The sequence below is a fragment of the Dermochelys coriacea genome, chromosome 24, assembly GCF_009764565.3.
Source record: "Dermochelys coriacea isolate rDerCor1 chromosome 24, rDerCor1.pri.v4, whole genome shotgun sequence".
Lineage (NCBI taxonomy): Eukaryota > Metazoa > Chordata > Testudines > Dermochelyidae > Dermochelys > Dermochelys coriacea.
In genome coordinates, this window is record NC_050091.1 from 6193167 (window position 1) to 6206421 (window position 13255).

Genomic DNA, 13255 nt, shown 5'->3' on the forward strand with positions numbered 1-13255 from the left:
TGTCCATTGAAAGCAACTGCTGCTTTCCACCCCAGAGGTGATTTGCCTTTGGACAAGAGACTCAGTAATTCCTTTAGTGCCTCACAAATCTCAGGAGCCCTTCAGACAAAAGGCACCATGGCAATGTAAGATTATTTACTAATAGACTTTATACATTAAATATGGCAAAACCTGGTAAATTTGCTGAGCATTATTGACCCTGCAAGAACAGAACCCTAAAACCATGTCATCATATTACACCACAATGGCTCCATTTATAAAGAGTCTGGGGGATTTGTAAATGATCTCTTCCAGAGAAAAGGGTAAGCGGTTATAATTTCAGATCCTTTTGGATTCATTGCTTTTTGTGTAAATGTAAACAACTTACTTTACACAAAATCCCAGGATGTGAAGTTTGTAGATTTATTTATTTTTATGGCCAGAAGGGATCCTCCAATCTCTTTTTGTCTGACCTCCTGCGTAGCCCAGGCCAGAGACTTTCTTCCAGTTACTGTCCTGAGCCCAAATGTCAAACAAGGCAGATTTGTCATTATTAAATATTGAGGGAATCAGACATGTATCTATCTCCAGGGGTTTCTTTGATTATCTGTGAACTGGACCAGCGGTTCTCAACCAGAGATCCAGGGCCCCTGGGGGGGGGGGCCACCAAGCAGAGCTGTTATTAGATTTGCTGGAGCCCAGGACAGAAAGCTGAAGCCCTACTGCAAGGGGCTGAAGTCCAGGGCCTTGAGCCCCGCCACCCAGGGCTGAAGTCAAATCCTGAGCAACTTAGCTTTGTGGGGTCGGGCACTGGGCAGTTGCCCTGCTTGCTACCCACTAAGGCCGGTCCTGGCTTTTATATGCAGAAAAACAGTTGTGACACAAGTGGGCCTTGGAGTTTTTATAGTATGTTGGGGGGGCCAAAAAAAAGGTTGAGAACCCCTGACCTAAACAACTCCACTTCACCCCCTCCTCACTGACTGCACATTAAGAGGAGGTTTTTAACAGCACAGTGGGATCTAAGGAAATTTAGCAGTTGTGACAGAGCAGTTTAATACAAGGAAGCCTTCCCAGGGTTTTATTATATTTCCATCACATTCTAACTCCTCTGGTAATCCACTGGCCTCCCTGTAATGAACTATCTGTTATTCCTTCTGGATTAGAGTTGATATCTCACAATAAACAAGGAGATTTTTATATTAATACTCTGAGCAGCCAGCGTAAGCACCTTAATTCTCTGCTTTCATTTTTCTTACCAGTCCAACTTCCACTCTCTGATCAACAGCTGTGTCTATGGGGCAGGGGAAGCGATTCTGCTTTTTTTGGTTGTTTTTAACTAAGCAGGAGATAAATGCGCTTTTGGAGCTGGTTGTGTTATTGTGGTTCATATCTTTATGATGGTGTTTGTTTAAATACCCCGTGCATTGTACAATGTATAGGCGTAAGCCTAAGGTACTGGGAGTGGATGCTTTACAGTGTGAGAGCCTTTATTCTCTTTGGCATTAAGGCCCCTCTACTCCACTTTGGCAGTGTAAAGGGGCCTTAAAGTGTGCAAAAATCTGTGTGTAACGTAAAAGAACCTTAGTGTAAATGAGCATCTGGCCGGGTGGAGCTGGGGGGGAGGGGTGTGTGTGTATATACACACACACACACACACACACACACACACACACAACTATACTTTGCTCACTTTGTGTATATATCCATACATGCACAGTGAGCGGAGTGTGTGTGTGTGTGGGGGGGCCAGTGGAGCATGCATTCCAAGGAATTCCATGTAAGTAAATTACACTTCAAAAATGTGACATGTTCCACTAATTGAGTCCATCCTTGCAAATGAATGAAATGCCAGTGATTCTACAAGGAACAGGGGCGTTGTTTGCTAGAATATTACCAACCTGGAGGCCCTCAGGCCTTAATGATACTAAAACTGCAGATAAAATCTTCTAACTGTGGTGGGAGTTAGGCTCCTAGAAACCTGTAAAAATCTGTCCCTTAAGGCCTGATCCAAAGCCCGCTGAAATCAATTGGACCCCTATCAGCTTCATTGAGGTTTGAATCCAGGGGCCACGGGGCCTGATACTGCGAAGTACTGAGCACTCCTAAGAGATGCTCAGTGTTAGCAGGAATTGAAGGAACTGGCTGCTGCGCAGGATTGGGCCCTGAGTATCCCTGTATGCTGTACAGTCTGTTCACAACAGGGCACTTGGCAAATGTCATTTTGCAGCAGCTTTAAGATTTGCTCTGCCGTCCCTGCGCTCGCCCTTGCTGGCAAAGCGTTGGGTTAGGTTCCTCCAGCACCCTGTCCTTTCTTATAGAACATTTGCAACATTAGCCGCGTTAGTGTTGTAGCAACAGCTCCTCTGAAGCTATTTAAACATTTAAAGTGTCCGCTTGGATTAGGCCTGAGCACAGATAGAGAGAGCAGTGAATTAGCTCTGAATGGGGAGCCTTTCAGGACATCTGTTCCTCCATGTGACCTTCCTCCACTGGGACAGCGCATGGGCTTGGCCCAGGCTCCTTCCATTGGTAAATGATCAGCATCATACTTCTTTTGTGTGGAATTCAATGCCCAGCCTGCAACGGATTTGAAATTCAAGCTTGGGCTTGACAGAATCCCCCTGCATTCCAGTGCCCTAGTCACTGGACAAGGCCTTATCTATTAAGTTCAGTGAAAGCAGGCTTTTCTCATGGAGCGGTTTGCCCGTAGCGGTTCTGACTCTAGCAGCGGGTGCCAGTATCATTCCTCCAGAGCAAGAACTGCTCTGCAGCTCTAGTCTCAGCTGATAACTAGTAGTGCAAGGCCAGCTTCTAGGGCCAGACTCCAGCTTCTTCCAGCCCATCCCTTCCTCTGGCTGCCTCGCTGGTTCATGTGTTCCTCTCCTGAATGATCGATCGGGAGCGCTCTGTACGTATCACAGGGTGTGTCACTTGGCGGGGAGTTCCAAGTGCTGGCAGGCCTGTGTTTTTATCCTGGGATGCCACAAAATAACAGCTGATTTTTATTTTTTTAATTGCCTTAATGAAGAATAGCCCCATATTCCCATGGGAGGGGCATCGCTTCACAGCTGATCCGCATCTTAGTGCAGATCTTACCATAGTGTCCAAGAGATGTGGACACATGCCCAATTTATGAGAATAACCATCGCACTAAACTCTAAGGGGTAAGTCCTGGCGTACACAGCTATGCACGGCCAGAAAGCCATAGCAGGGAGAGGACACTAGAAGATGTCTTGCTCTGCAGAGATGCCAATGGCTGGGTCACACGAGAGCTCTGCTGTATGTTGCATCAGTGGCCGTGTACATAGATCAGCTGGGCAGGGACATAGCCACACCTAGGGGTGTGAGTTTTGCAGAAGGCTTGTTCTTTGCGGTCTAGTGTTTAGAGTAGAGGTCTGGAAGCCTAGGGGCTCAGCTTTCTTCGGGTACTCTCCGTGCACTCCTCGCTGTAGTCTTGAGGGTTGTGTCACTGCCTTATTTTGTGACCTGGCTCATGTCCATGCTCACCACCCTGGCAAGTCGTAGGCACAAGCCTAAAAGGAGGGGGCCTGATTCTTGATTGCATGAAGGCCTGGTTACATCGCTCTGGTGTGAATGAGAATTCAGGCTGATGTGGGACCTTCAGACTGAGCATCTGAGCATAGCGAGGGCAGATGGTGCCGTGGTTGGAGACACATGGTCTGATCCCTGCTCTGTCACTGACTTCCCATGTGACCTTGGACAAGTCGCTTTGTCTCTCTGTGCCCCTGTTTTCCCCACCTGTACAAGGGGGGTAATCGTACCACCCTGCTGCACGGTACTGTGAGGATAAAACCATAAAAGATTGTGAGGGGTTCAGATACAACAGTGTTGGAAGGCAGATAAGCACAATCGATTGATAGATTTGCAGATCCCGTTGACTTCGTCGGGAGTTGTGCATGCCCAGTTTCCTTCCATTTAGAAGGAACAATCAGTTGCACACATACACAATGAGAAATGACGGCCTCAGAAGGAGTACTGTAGAAAGGGATCTGGAGGTCATAGTGGATCACAAGCTAAATGAGTCAACCGTGTAACGCTGTTGCAAAAAAAGTGAACATCATTCTGGGATGTATTAATAGGAGTGTTGTAAGCAAGACATGAGAAGTAATTCTTCGCTCTACTCTGCTCTGATTAGGCCTCAACTGAAGTATTGTGTCCAGTTCTCAGTGCCACATTTCAGAAAGAATGTGGACAAATTGGAGAGAGTCCAGAGAAGAGCAACACAAATTATTAAAGGTCTAGAAAACATGACTTATGAGGGAAGATTGGAAAAGAGAAGACCGATAGGGGACATAACAGTTTTCAAGTATGTAAAATGATGTACGAAAAGGAAGAAAAATTGTTTTTCTTAACCTCTGAGGATAGGTCAAGAAGCAATGGGCTTAAATTGCAGCAAGGGAGGTTTAGGTTGGACATTAGGAAAAACTTCCTAACTGTCAGGGTGGTTAAGCACTAGAATAAATTGCCTAGGGAAGTTGTGGAATCTCCATCATTGGAGATTTTTAAGAGCGGGTTAGACAAACACTGGTCCGGGATAGTCTAGATAATACTCAGTCCTTCCATGAGTACAGGGGATTGGACTAGATGACCTCTCGGGGTCCCTTCCAGTCCTATGATTCTCATAGAAACCTGGCCTTTACCCTCAGTTAACCTGCCTGTAAAAGCATCATTAACTCATCTCCCCACAAGGCTGAAAATTCATGACTGTAAAATGTTTTCAGAGCCTCTGATGGAAAACACTAGCAGGGTATAAATACCTGTTAAGGAATTTTCCATGTCTTTATAATAAAATCAGACGGGCTACCTCCCTTGTTTTTTAAATTAGAGCTGGCAGATCTGCTTAAAAATACCCTTGTTACGACTTATCAAAAAGGTAAAAGGGCCTTTGTGGCCATGTTCTGTGTGTGAAGAACACCAGGCAGTGACTCACCGTAAAGATAGATCTAGTGTATGAGCAACGAACTGCCACATCTGTCCACTTAATGAAATTCTTTTACAGTGGGCCTACATTGAAGATTAGGTTCAAGGCAATTTCACTGCATCTGTCTGTTGGTGGAACCACTTGCTAAATATAAACCTCTGACTCGAGCTCCCATCTGCTTCTTTCTTTAGCATAATGAACAATAATGGAGGGGCTGAAAAGCTTGAGGTATTTATGGTAGATCCTCTTTTTATATATATACATAATTTAGTCTTTTTTTTTTCATTTAATTTTATTTACTGTGAAGGCAAATGTCCATGCCTGGCATGGTTCCAGTCCAGAATTTCGATCTTAACAATCTGTGCAGCTGCCTGCAGGATTCAGGGCGAATCCATCCAACAGAATAAGTCCAGAACTGTCATGAAAACATCTTGGGCCTTATCTACTGCTTTCCATCCTGAAGGGTTCTAAAACTGTATCTATATCATGTAAGCAAGAGTCCTTCATGCATCACTGAAACGCAACCACCTCTGGGGTGGAATGTGGCAGCTGTTTAACAGCCACCTGCAATGCTGTTCAACAGTGTTGGGCGAGGAGTAAAGAGAAGTGTGATACACTATTGAAATGGGGGAGAAGTCAGATAGAATGGAGTTCCCTGATATGGAATTTGGCCAGGATGCTAGCGTCTAGCGTCCTGTCTAATACAGAAATTCCCTGGGACTGTTCCCATCTATCTGTGTGCCAATGGCTTTACCTCATTTCCAAAAATCTGCACCTCGGACTCCATAGCACCTCTGTGCTCAAGTGTTCGAGTCAGCACTGACTCAAAAAAGAGCCCCCCACGACTGACACCCCCCCGTCCTGCAGCACAGCTCCCCCTAATCCCACGCTGGGCCACTGGGGTCAGTTCTGACTGGGATGGAAGAGCACCCCCCACTGAGTCACCTGTTCAATTCAGCCACGCCCACCTGACCAATTTCTCTGCTTGCTTGTATTGTGCAAAGCTGCCCACACCCTGCAGATCTCAGAACTTGCCTAGTACATCAGGAAGAGGAAACTGCAGCAGGGCAGTTAAATCCCTGGTCTCTCATCACAGTTCCTTCCCCCTCCCTTTCCTTGGGCTGTGGGTAGAGAGAGCAATTTCCCCCCTCCCCCCTTTATTCACAGTGAGGGTTGATCCTTTGCTAGGGAGCCATAAGACTGTGTTTTCCAGCAATGGAGAGTTGTGTGCTCTTGACTGATAGAGATTCAGGGCCGCTGGAGGTGCGTGGAAAGAATAGATATGTAGCTAAAAAGAGGAGAAAGAGACTGGTAGGAACATTCGGCTTTGGAGCCAACAGGTCCAGGGCGCAGGTTAAGCACAATTCTGCAGAGACTAATCCCAGGGAATGTACAGGATGACCCATTTACCCAGTTACAGGATTAGCCCTGTTGTTTTCCATGTGCCACTCCCCAGCCAGGGTGTCCCTAGTCAGAGCTCCAGTAGCTCGAGCTGTGTGGATATGAGAAGTATTTGGTGCTAAATGTGGTTTTAACATGCAGCTGGAAGCTGGTTATCCATGGTAGCTAACATGGATGTAGGAGTAAGTGCGTGGCTAGGGCACGTGAACTGGGTAAATCTTTTCCCAGCTCTCTGCTCCCTGATCTTTACCAGGTTTCTGATCTTTATAGATACAGGGGCCTGCTTCTCAGTCACTTTGTTCCTGCTTCTGGGGTTTCCTGACTCCTTTGTGCTCCTTGTGTTCTTGGTCTGGGCAGAGGCCTATCTGGCCCCCAGTATAAATTGGAGTATGAGTTAGAGCAACATCAAGGCTGTTCCAAGTTGCTCTCTGATTCTTGGGGCCCCTGAGGAAGTGGAGAATAGCTACAGCACACTGCACTGTAGCTGTGCCCTGATCCACGCTCTGTTCTGGGGACTGGGAGCAGAACCCTCATCAGCTCCACTCTAATTGGGGAGGTCCCCTCCCTAAGGAGATTTTCAAGGGGCCAGTTCTGGCATGAAGGCGCGTTTGCATACTGTGAATCTAGCCTCCTGGAGATAAAGTTAACAAGCAAGAGTCCCCTTTAAAATGAAAAGCAAGTCGTTCCCTGTGGCTCTGTTATGGGTTCCATCTGCTGCCTTTAATACCTAAAAATAAAACCGGGAGGCAGAACGTTACAGCTGCATTCAAAGAACTGAGCAGCCACCGCGTGCAGGGGTCCGGCTCTCCTTGCCATCAGTCGAGACTTTAAGAATGCAGGACTTAAAATGGTGCAAGCATTTGCATCTGGTTCGGTGCTTGATTTTAAAGCCTCATGATTCACCACCTTGGCAGGCAGCCCCGGATTCTGACAATCTATTTTGGGGGAATAACATTTCCACAGGAAATTTTTTTTTTTTTTTTGCAGTGTCACCTTTTATTTATTTTTTTTTAAGGGACTTTAACACTAAAAGTAACTTGATCAGCACATTGAGGGAATGAATCAACCCAGAGCCTGGTAACCGTGTAGAACATTGCGTGCGTAACCATCCTCCGTGCAACCAAGGTCCTGATTAGATCTTATAGGGAGGCGTCCCTTTCATTTTCAAAACTCTTGAGCTGCTTCACAAAGGCTGTGCTGGGCCAGATCCCCAGCTGGTGTAAATGGGCATTGCTTCATTGGAGTCGCTGGGGCCAGATCCCCAGCTGGTGTCAGTCAGCCCCACTCCATTGGCTTTAGTGGGGCTACACTGATCTACATCAGCTGGGCCTCTGGCCCCATCTGGGCTCATGCAGACATACAGGCTGAAGGTATGTGTGTTCCCGGCCTCCTACCTCTTCTTCTCCTACCTCGCTTACTTTGTGGTCAGTGTTGTCTCAAGATTAGAACAAGGGACTTGGGAGGCGGGACTCCTGCATGCTAATTAAACCTCTGCTACTGCCTGCTGTGCGACCTTGGGCAAGTTACTTTGCGGGGTAGCTCAGGTTTCTCCAGTGTAGACCGGGGCAATGAAAGCCAGTTTATAGTGAGGTAGTGAGTCTGAATGAATTGTCTGTAAGAGGCTTTGAGATGCTTAGCTGGAAGGTGCTGTGTGAACAAAATTAAGTTGCTTGCTTTCCGCAGTGTTTGCGGCTGGTGGTATTCTCTTTCCTTTGCCATTCCATGGCCGGTAGCAGCTGGGATCCCACCAGCGGCAGAGTGTTTGTTTTTGCATAAGATTCATAACACATCTGCCCTGCAGTTCACACCTGTAAAGTGGGTGGGGGGGGGTTCCAGAGAGAGCGTAAATGGGGGCTCTTGGCACTAGACTAGGCCTCAGGAGATCTGACTTCAGTTCTGGGCTCTGCCACAGACTCCCTGTGACCTTGGCCAAGTCACTTCCCCTCTCTGTGCCTCCGTTCCCCATCTGTATAATGCTCCTTCCCTGCCTCATATGGGGGCTGGGAGGATAGTCATGAATCCAGATGCAACACTGTGCTATAGTTATTTATATTGTTGTAGTGGCAAGAGACCTCCACTGAGACCAGGACCACATTGGGCAAGGTGCTGCACACAGGCCCTGCTTCAAAGGGATGGTAACAAAAGATGGGTGGGGAAACTGAGGCACAGAGTAGGGGCATGACTTGCCCAAGGTCATCCAGCAGCTTAGTGGCAGAGCTGGGAACATAACCCAGGCCTGCTAGGACAGGGGGCAGGGATGCCTGCTTCTTTAATTATGATGGGCTGGGTTAAGTGGAAGCAATATACAGGTCTCCTGAGGCCTGGTCCACTGCCCTCCCCACTGGACCACAAGACCTCTAGATACTGCAGGAGCCAGTAAAAAGCCTACAATGAATCAAAAACAATGCAAGTGGCTTTAGCCCATTATCCTTTGGGAGTTTGTTTTTCCTGGAGGGATTGAATTAAAGCCCCAACCCTTAAATCACTTTGAGACATATTTAAACCAACTTGTTCCCAAGGTTTAGCCTCTCGATAGCGTGCGCTCGTCCGGATTAAGCTTCCCTGTGATTTGTGATGGGTCAGGCTGCCTGGCTGGGTTATTAATGCAGATAGTCTCTGTTTGGCTCTAACACATCCCTGCTTCTCCTGCTAACACGCCCACATCCCCTGCAACATCCTCTTTAACCTATTGCTCTCTCCCAGCTGCTAAGTGACTCCATATTCCCAACAGGAGCAAACCTTTTCACTGAAAGCAGGGGCACGTTTCTGGGTGTGGATAATCTCAACCTCTTCAGACCATCTGATCAGAGGGGGTGAAATTGCCAAGACCTCGAAGCAGCATGCATTAGTCAGGGGCAAGAGTAGACTCCAGGAGCCCTGAACTCACATGCTCAGGGGGAGCTCCCGTCTCCCCAGAAGATTATTACACTAACACGCTGCCCCAGCCTTTGCTTCGCAAGCTCCTTTCCCAACTGCCAGAAGGTGCGGGGGGAGGCAGGGGTGGTCTGCAAACCCGTGTGTTTCATAGGAGCTGGCCTTTGGCAGGTAATTTCTCCAAGGAGCGGGTCACTGATTTGCAGACTCTGCTCTGTGTAAATTCTTATACCATCATCCCAGTATCTGGGCACGCAGTAATGAGGGTGCACTCCCTAAGCCTTTTGTTTGGCAGGGTTTGGGGAAAGGCTGAAGGCTATGTTTGGGTGGGGAGGTGGAAAGGGTTTTGATTTATGGCCAGGTTTGTTAATTACTCATCTGCATGTGATCACTTAATGAGCCTGGCTTAATGGTCCTGGATTCTGGAGGCACTCAGGTACCTGCCGATGTCTCATTGGCTTCACTGGCACTTCAGCACATGCTTAAAGTTAAGTGTGTACTTTTAAGTCTGGAGTTTTTTAACATTGCCTAAGAGATTTAGGCACTCAGCTGCCCTTGGAATCTAAACTCCCTTACGCTCCCCTGCCAATCCCATCCGTACATGCTTTGCTAACTAGGGATAAATTTAAGCACATGCTTAAACCCTTTGCTAAATTGGGGCCTTCTTTATAATGGGACTTGCAGCTGAATTAATTGCCAGTGCCCCCAGGGAGTCTGGATGCAATTTAAATCTAAACCAGTGATCTCTCGATTGAATGCATAGATTTGTGAATGTCCGGGAAGTAAAGAGATCCTTGCATTGTGTCCAAGTCCAGCCAAGTGGCTGGCAAGCGAGCTGAGGAGCAGTGGCCCAGCCAGCCAGAGGGACTACCTTGTAGGAACCCTGCCAACCCCTAGCGTGAAAAGTCAAGGAAGCATTAGCCAGAGGTTACAACCCTCGCCTCTTCCTGCTCCATCAGTGGCTCAGGAAGAGCCAGAGCGAGCAGCTTCCTGGCTTTGTGAGTGAGTGGATGCTGGCAAGGAAGAGCAGGGGCAGAGCCGGGGAGATGAGTAAATGCCGCCCTGATCAGGCGGGAGTTGTGGTTCATTGCCTGGGGGAGGAGAGAAACCTGAGCCCTACTCTGGGAGGAGGAGGTGGGCCCTGCTGCTTTAATTCTGAATGGCTGGCCTGAGTGAAAGCATCAGGTGGTTTTGCTCTGAAGGCTGGTCTCAGTGCGGTCAGTCCCCAGGACTGGCATGGTACTTGGTGTACACAAGCAGGTGGGCGGGGCGTGCACTCTCACCTCCACTTTGCCCTTCAGTGTCTCCGAGGTTAAATCCCCAAGGCACATTATAGGAATCCTTATTGCTGGGGAGAGGGAAGAAAGCTCCTATGATCTCCCCCTGCATAACTTCTCTCTGACAGCCCCAGAAATCCTAGAGCCAAACCTGTGTCCCTGCAAGCCCCGCATGAGTAGCAAGTCCAGACCTGGTTGCACTCCGCAGTGAAGACAAACCTTGAGCATCTGCCAACACCCACCCCTTCTCCCCCATCCGCCCGCTGACCCAGCTCGTCTATGCCTCCCCTTGGAGAGGAAGCAGCACGCCTGAAGGAAACCTGCTAGTGAGGTGGGGCATTGTCTGTGGGACTGAGCTTGACAGTAGGAGGCTGGGACTCCTGGCTTCTATCCCTTGTTCTGCTGCAGACTCCCTTGGGCAGGTCATGGCTCCTCTCTGTGCCTCAGTTTCTCCAGATGCAAGGTGGGGACATCCTGGGGTACTGAGAGTAGGCGCAGAGCTTGCTAGAACACTCGTTGCCTGCCTGGAAGGCTCAAAACCAGGTGCTGTCTGCCTGAAGAATGAAACACTGGCTCTGGGCTCCACTAACTTTGATTCTCTGCTTGGCAGCTTCCTCGAGGAAATTTCAGCCTCCGGGTTCCGCGGCCGGGGCGCCGAGAACTCTCAAGTTACAGCGAGAGCGAGCAGCAGGCGGTGAACACTGGGGGCCACCGCCGCTTCCCATCTGGAGCTCCTACAGACTGACCAGACGGTGCCAAAGCAGCGCTGGGCGCTCCCGCGGTCCATCCTGCCATCCTGCTGCTGGACAACACATAAGCTGACGTCTGCCTCAACGCGCCAGCCCGGGCCCGAGATCCCAGCATCCTTGGTGTTACCTTCCTGCTTGGCTCTTTAATGGGAAGCAGCAGCAGAACTGCAAGGAGGTGGCAGAATCACAGATCCTGGGAAAATATTACCTGTGGGTGCCCAGCGCCTTTGAAAATCCAGCTATTTCTGTGTCTCTTCATAACCACAACTGGCCTGCCCAGAATCTCCAGTTGCCTGCATGTGTTGATCCCTCCAAGGTAAAGGCTGGATGGGCTCTCGCAGCCTCTGGCTCTATTTAATTGTCTGCAGCCCAGCTCCTCACCAATAACTTTCAGGGTCTAGGCCTGTATGTTTGGAAGTTCATTAAACATCCCACTATGACCAACTCTTATATTTTAAATGATTCCAGATATTTGTCCCCCTTCTTTTATAATGTCCATGAAACTAGCTATATTCCTGACTGGCCCCATTCTCGAGCCCCTGCATCCATGGGGAGACAGAGTAGCATGGGCTCCTGTACTCCTTCCCCCCCTTTCTGTTCCTGTGTTGTGATTGGGAAAAGTTTGTGTGACACTAATAAAAATAAAATTCAGTTTTCTGGCAGAAACAACAGTTTTGGTTTTGTGATGGTTTGGGAAGAGTAGCCTGAATTATAACCCCAGGGCAGATGGCAGGGAGGACCATACCAGAGTCCTGATCATAGGGCTGGTAGCCGGGCTATATCAAGTGCTAACTTTGGTCCTGACACATACTCTGTGACCCCAAAGGAGGAGTCGCTTCTGTACCTCGGTTTCCCCATTTGTAGAAGTGCATGATAACTCCATTCCGGACAGTGGATCACAGCAGCCTGACCCTGTGAGTTTGACAGCTGGGCAGTAGGGCCTATGCTGGGACAGGTTTGCCATCTCCCTGGCAAAACTCCATGGCTTATGCCTCCAGTGCTGGAAGATGCCAAAAGCTCCATCCATTCTTCTCCGGGCTGCAGCCTTAGGCTGGGCTCAGGAGAAGAAACCGAACTTTGAGTGAGTTGGGAACAGAGTTCCAAGACTCCAACTCCTTCCTCTCCAGATGCCTGGGCCAGAATCCTTAACGCTGTGAGTGCGGCAGCAGGGCTGGGGCTAGCCCATGGGATGGGAAATTTAGGCCATGGCTCCTACCTGCCTGCTGCCAGGCCTTGCAGTCCTGACTCCTTTCGTAGGAGCAAGCCTCTGAGATCCTGCTAAGTTAAATGGAGACTTTCCAGTGACCCAGCCTCTGTGTGACGCTCCATGGGAAGGGAGCATCCACATAGGCACTGTAGCTGCTTTGCCATGACCATCCTGCCCAGCAGAAACCTGCCATTCCTTGCCCCCTCTGGCTGTGACCTCTTTAGATATCTTGGTCTTGAGGGGGTAGAGGGGAGGGTTGGAACATGCTAACTTCAGGCCTTGAGAGCCATGCAGGCCCCTGCTCTGGTTCTGGTACATGGGTTCTAGAGACAGCTCCAGCTGTGAGGCCGAGATGCCAGCTCAGGCGTGTTGCATTCTGGGGAGAAGCTAATGCACCATGTCGGAACCAGAAAGGAGCCCACCGGCAGCTAGTGCCAAAGGAGATCCCATGACTATGTCCCTTGCTCTTCCGTCTGCTGTCAGTTCAGGACACTGCCCTGGCCTAGCAGAGGTTGTCAGCTATAACCCAGCAGCGGTATCTGTTTTCCAAGGGAAGCCATGGGATGGTCAGATTTCTCCTTTGCAGCCAATGGAAGGTAGAGTCCAGCTGATGCAAGCTTGGATCTGCCCCTGTCCATAGGGGAATCCTGGGGCAGTTGCTTGGTATTCAGGGGCTGGAAATCTTTGTGCAAAGCAGTATGGGCTAGGGCTTGGAAGAGGGAAATGGAGTTCAGGACTCCTAGAGCTGGGAACAGAACCCAGGAGGGGAATGAGCTAGAGGCTAGAACTGGGAAGCTGGACTCCTGGGAGCTGGTGAATGGTCTAG

The 13255-nt window shown here is 49.1% G+C and overlaps 1 protein-coding gene across 3 annotated transcripts in view; it reads left to right on the forward strand.

Moving 5' to 3' along the window:
* VPS45 (vacuolar protein sorting 45 homolog) overlaps positions 1–11888 on the forward strand; it is a 52125-nt gene extending 40237 nt beyond the window's left edge. For 2 of the 3 annotated variants that reach the window (XM_038382495.2, XM_038382496.2), the window contains one exon: positions 11084–11888. In XM_038382495.2, coding sequence (XP_038238423.1) covers positions 11084–11171 — 88 coding nt within the window. In that variant the 3' untranslated portion in view covers positions 11172–11888. Of the gene's footprint in view, positions 1–10638; positions 10805–11083 lie in introns of all 3 variants that reach the window. The other variant, XR_006276944.1, reaches the window with a different exon arrangement.
* Positions 11889–13255: the final 1367 nt, after the last annotated feature.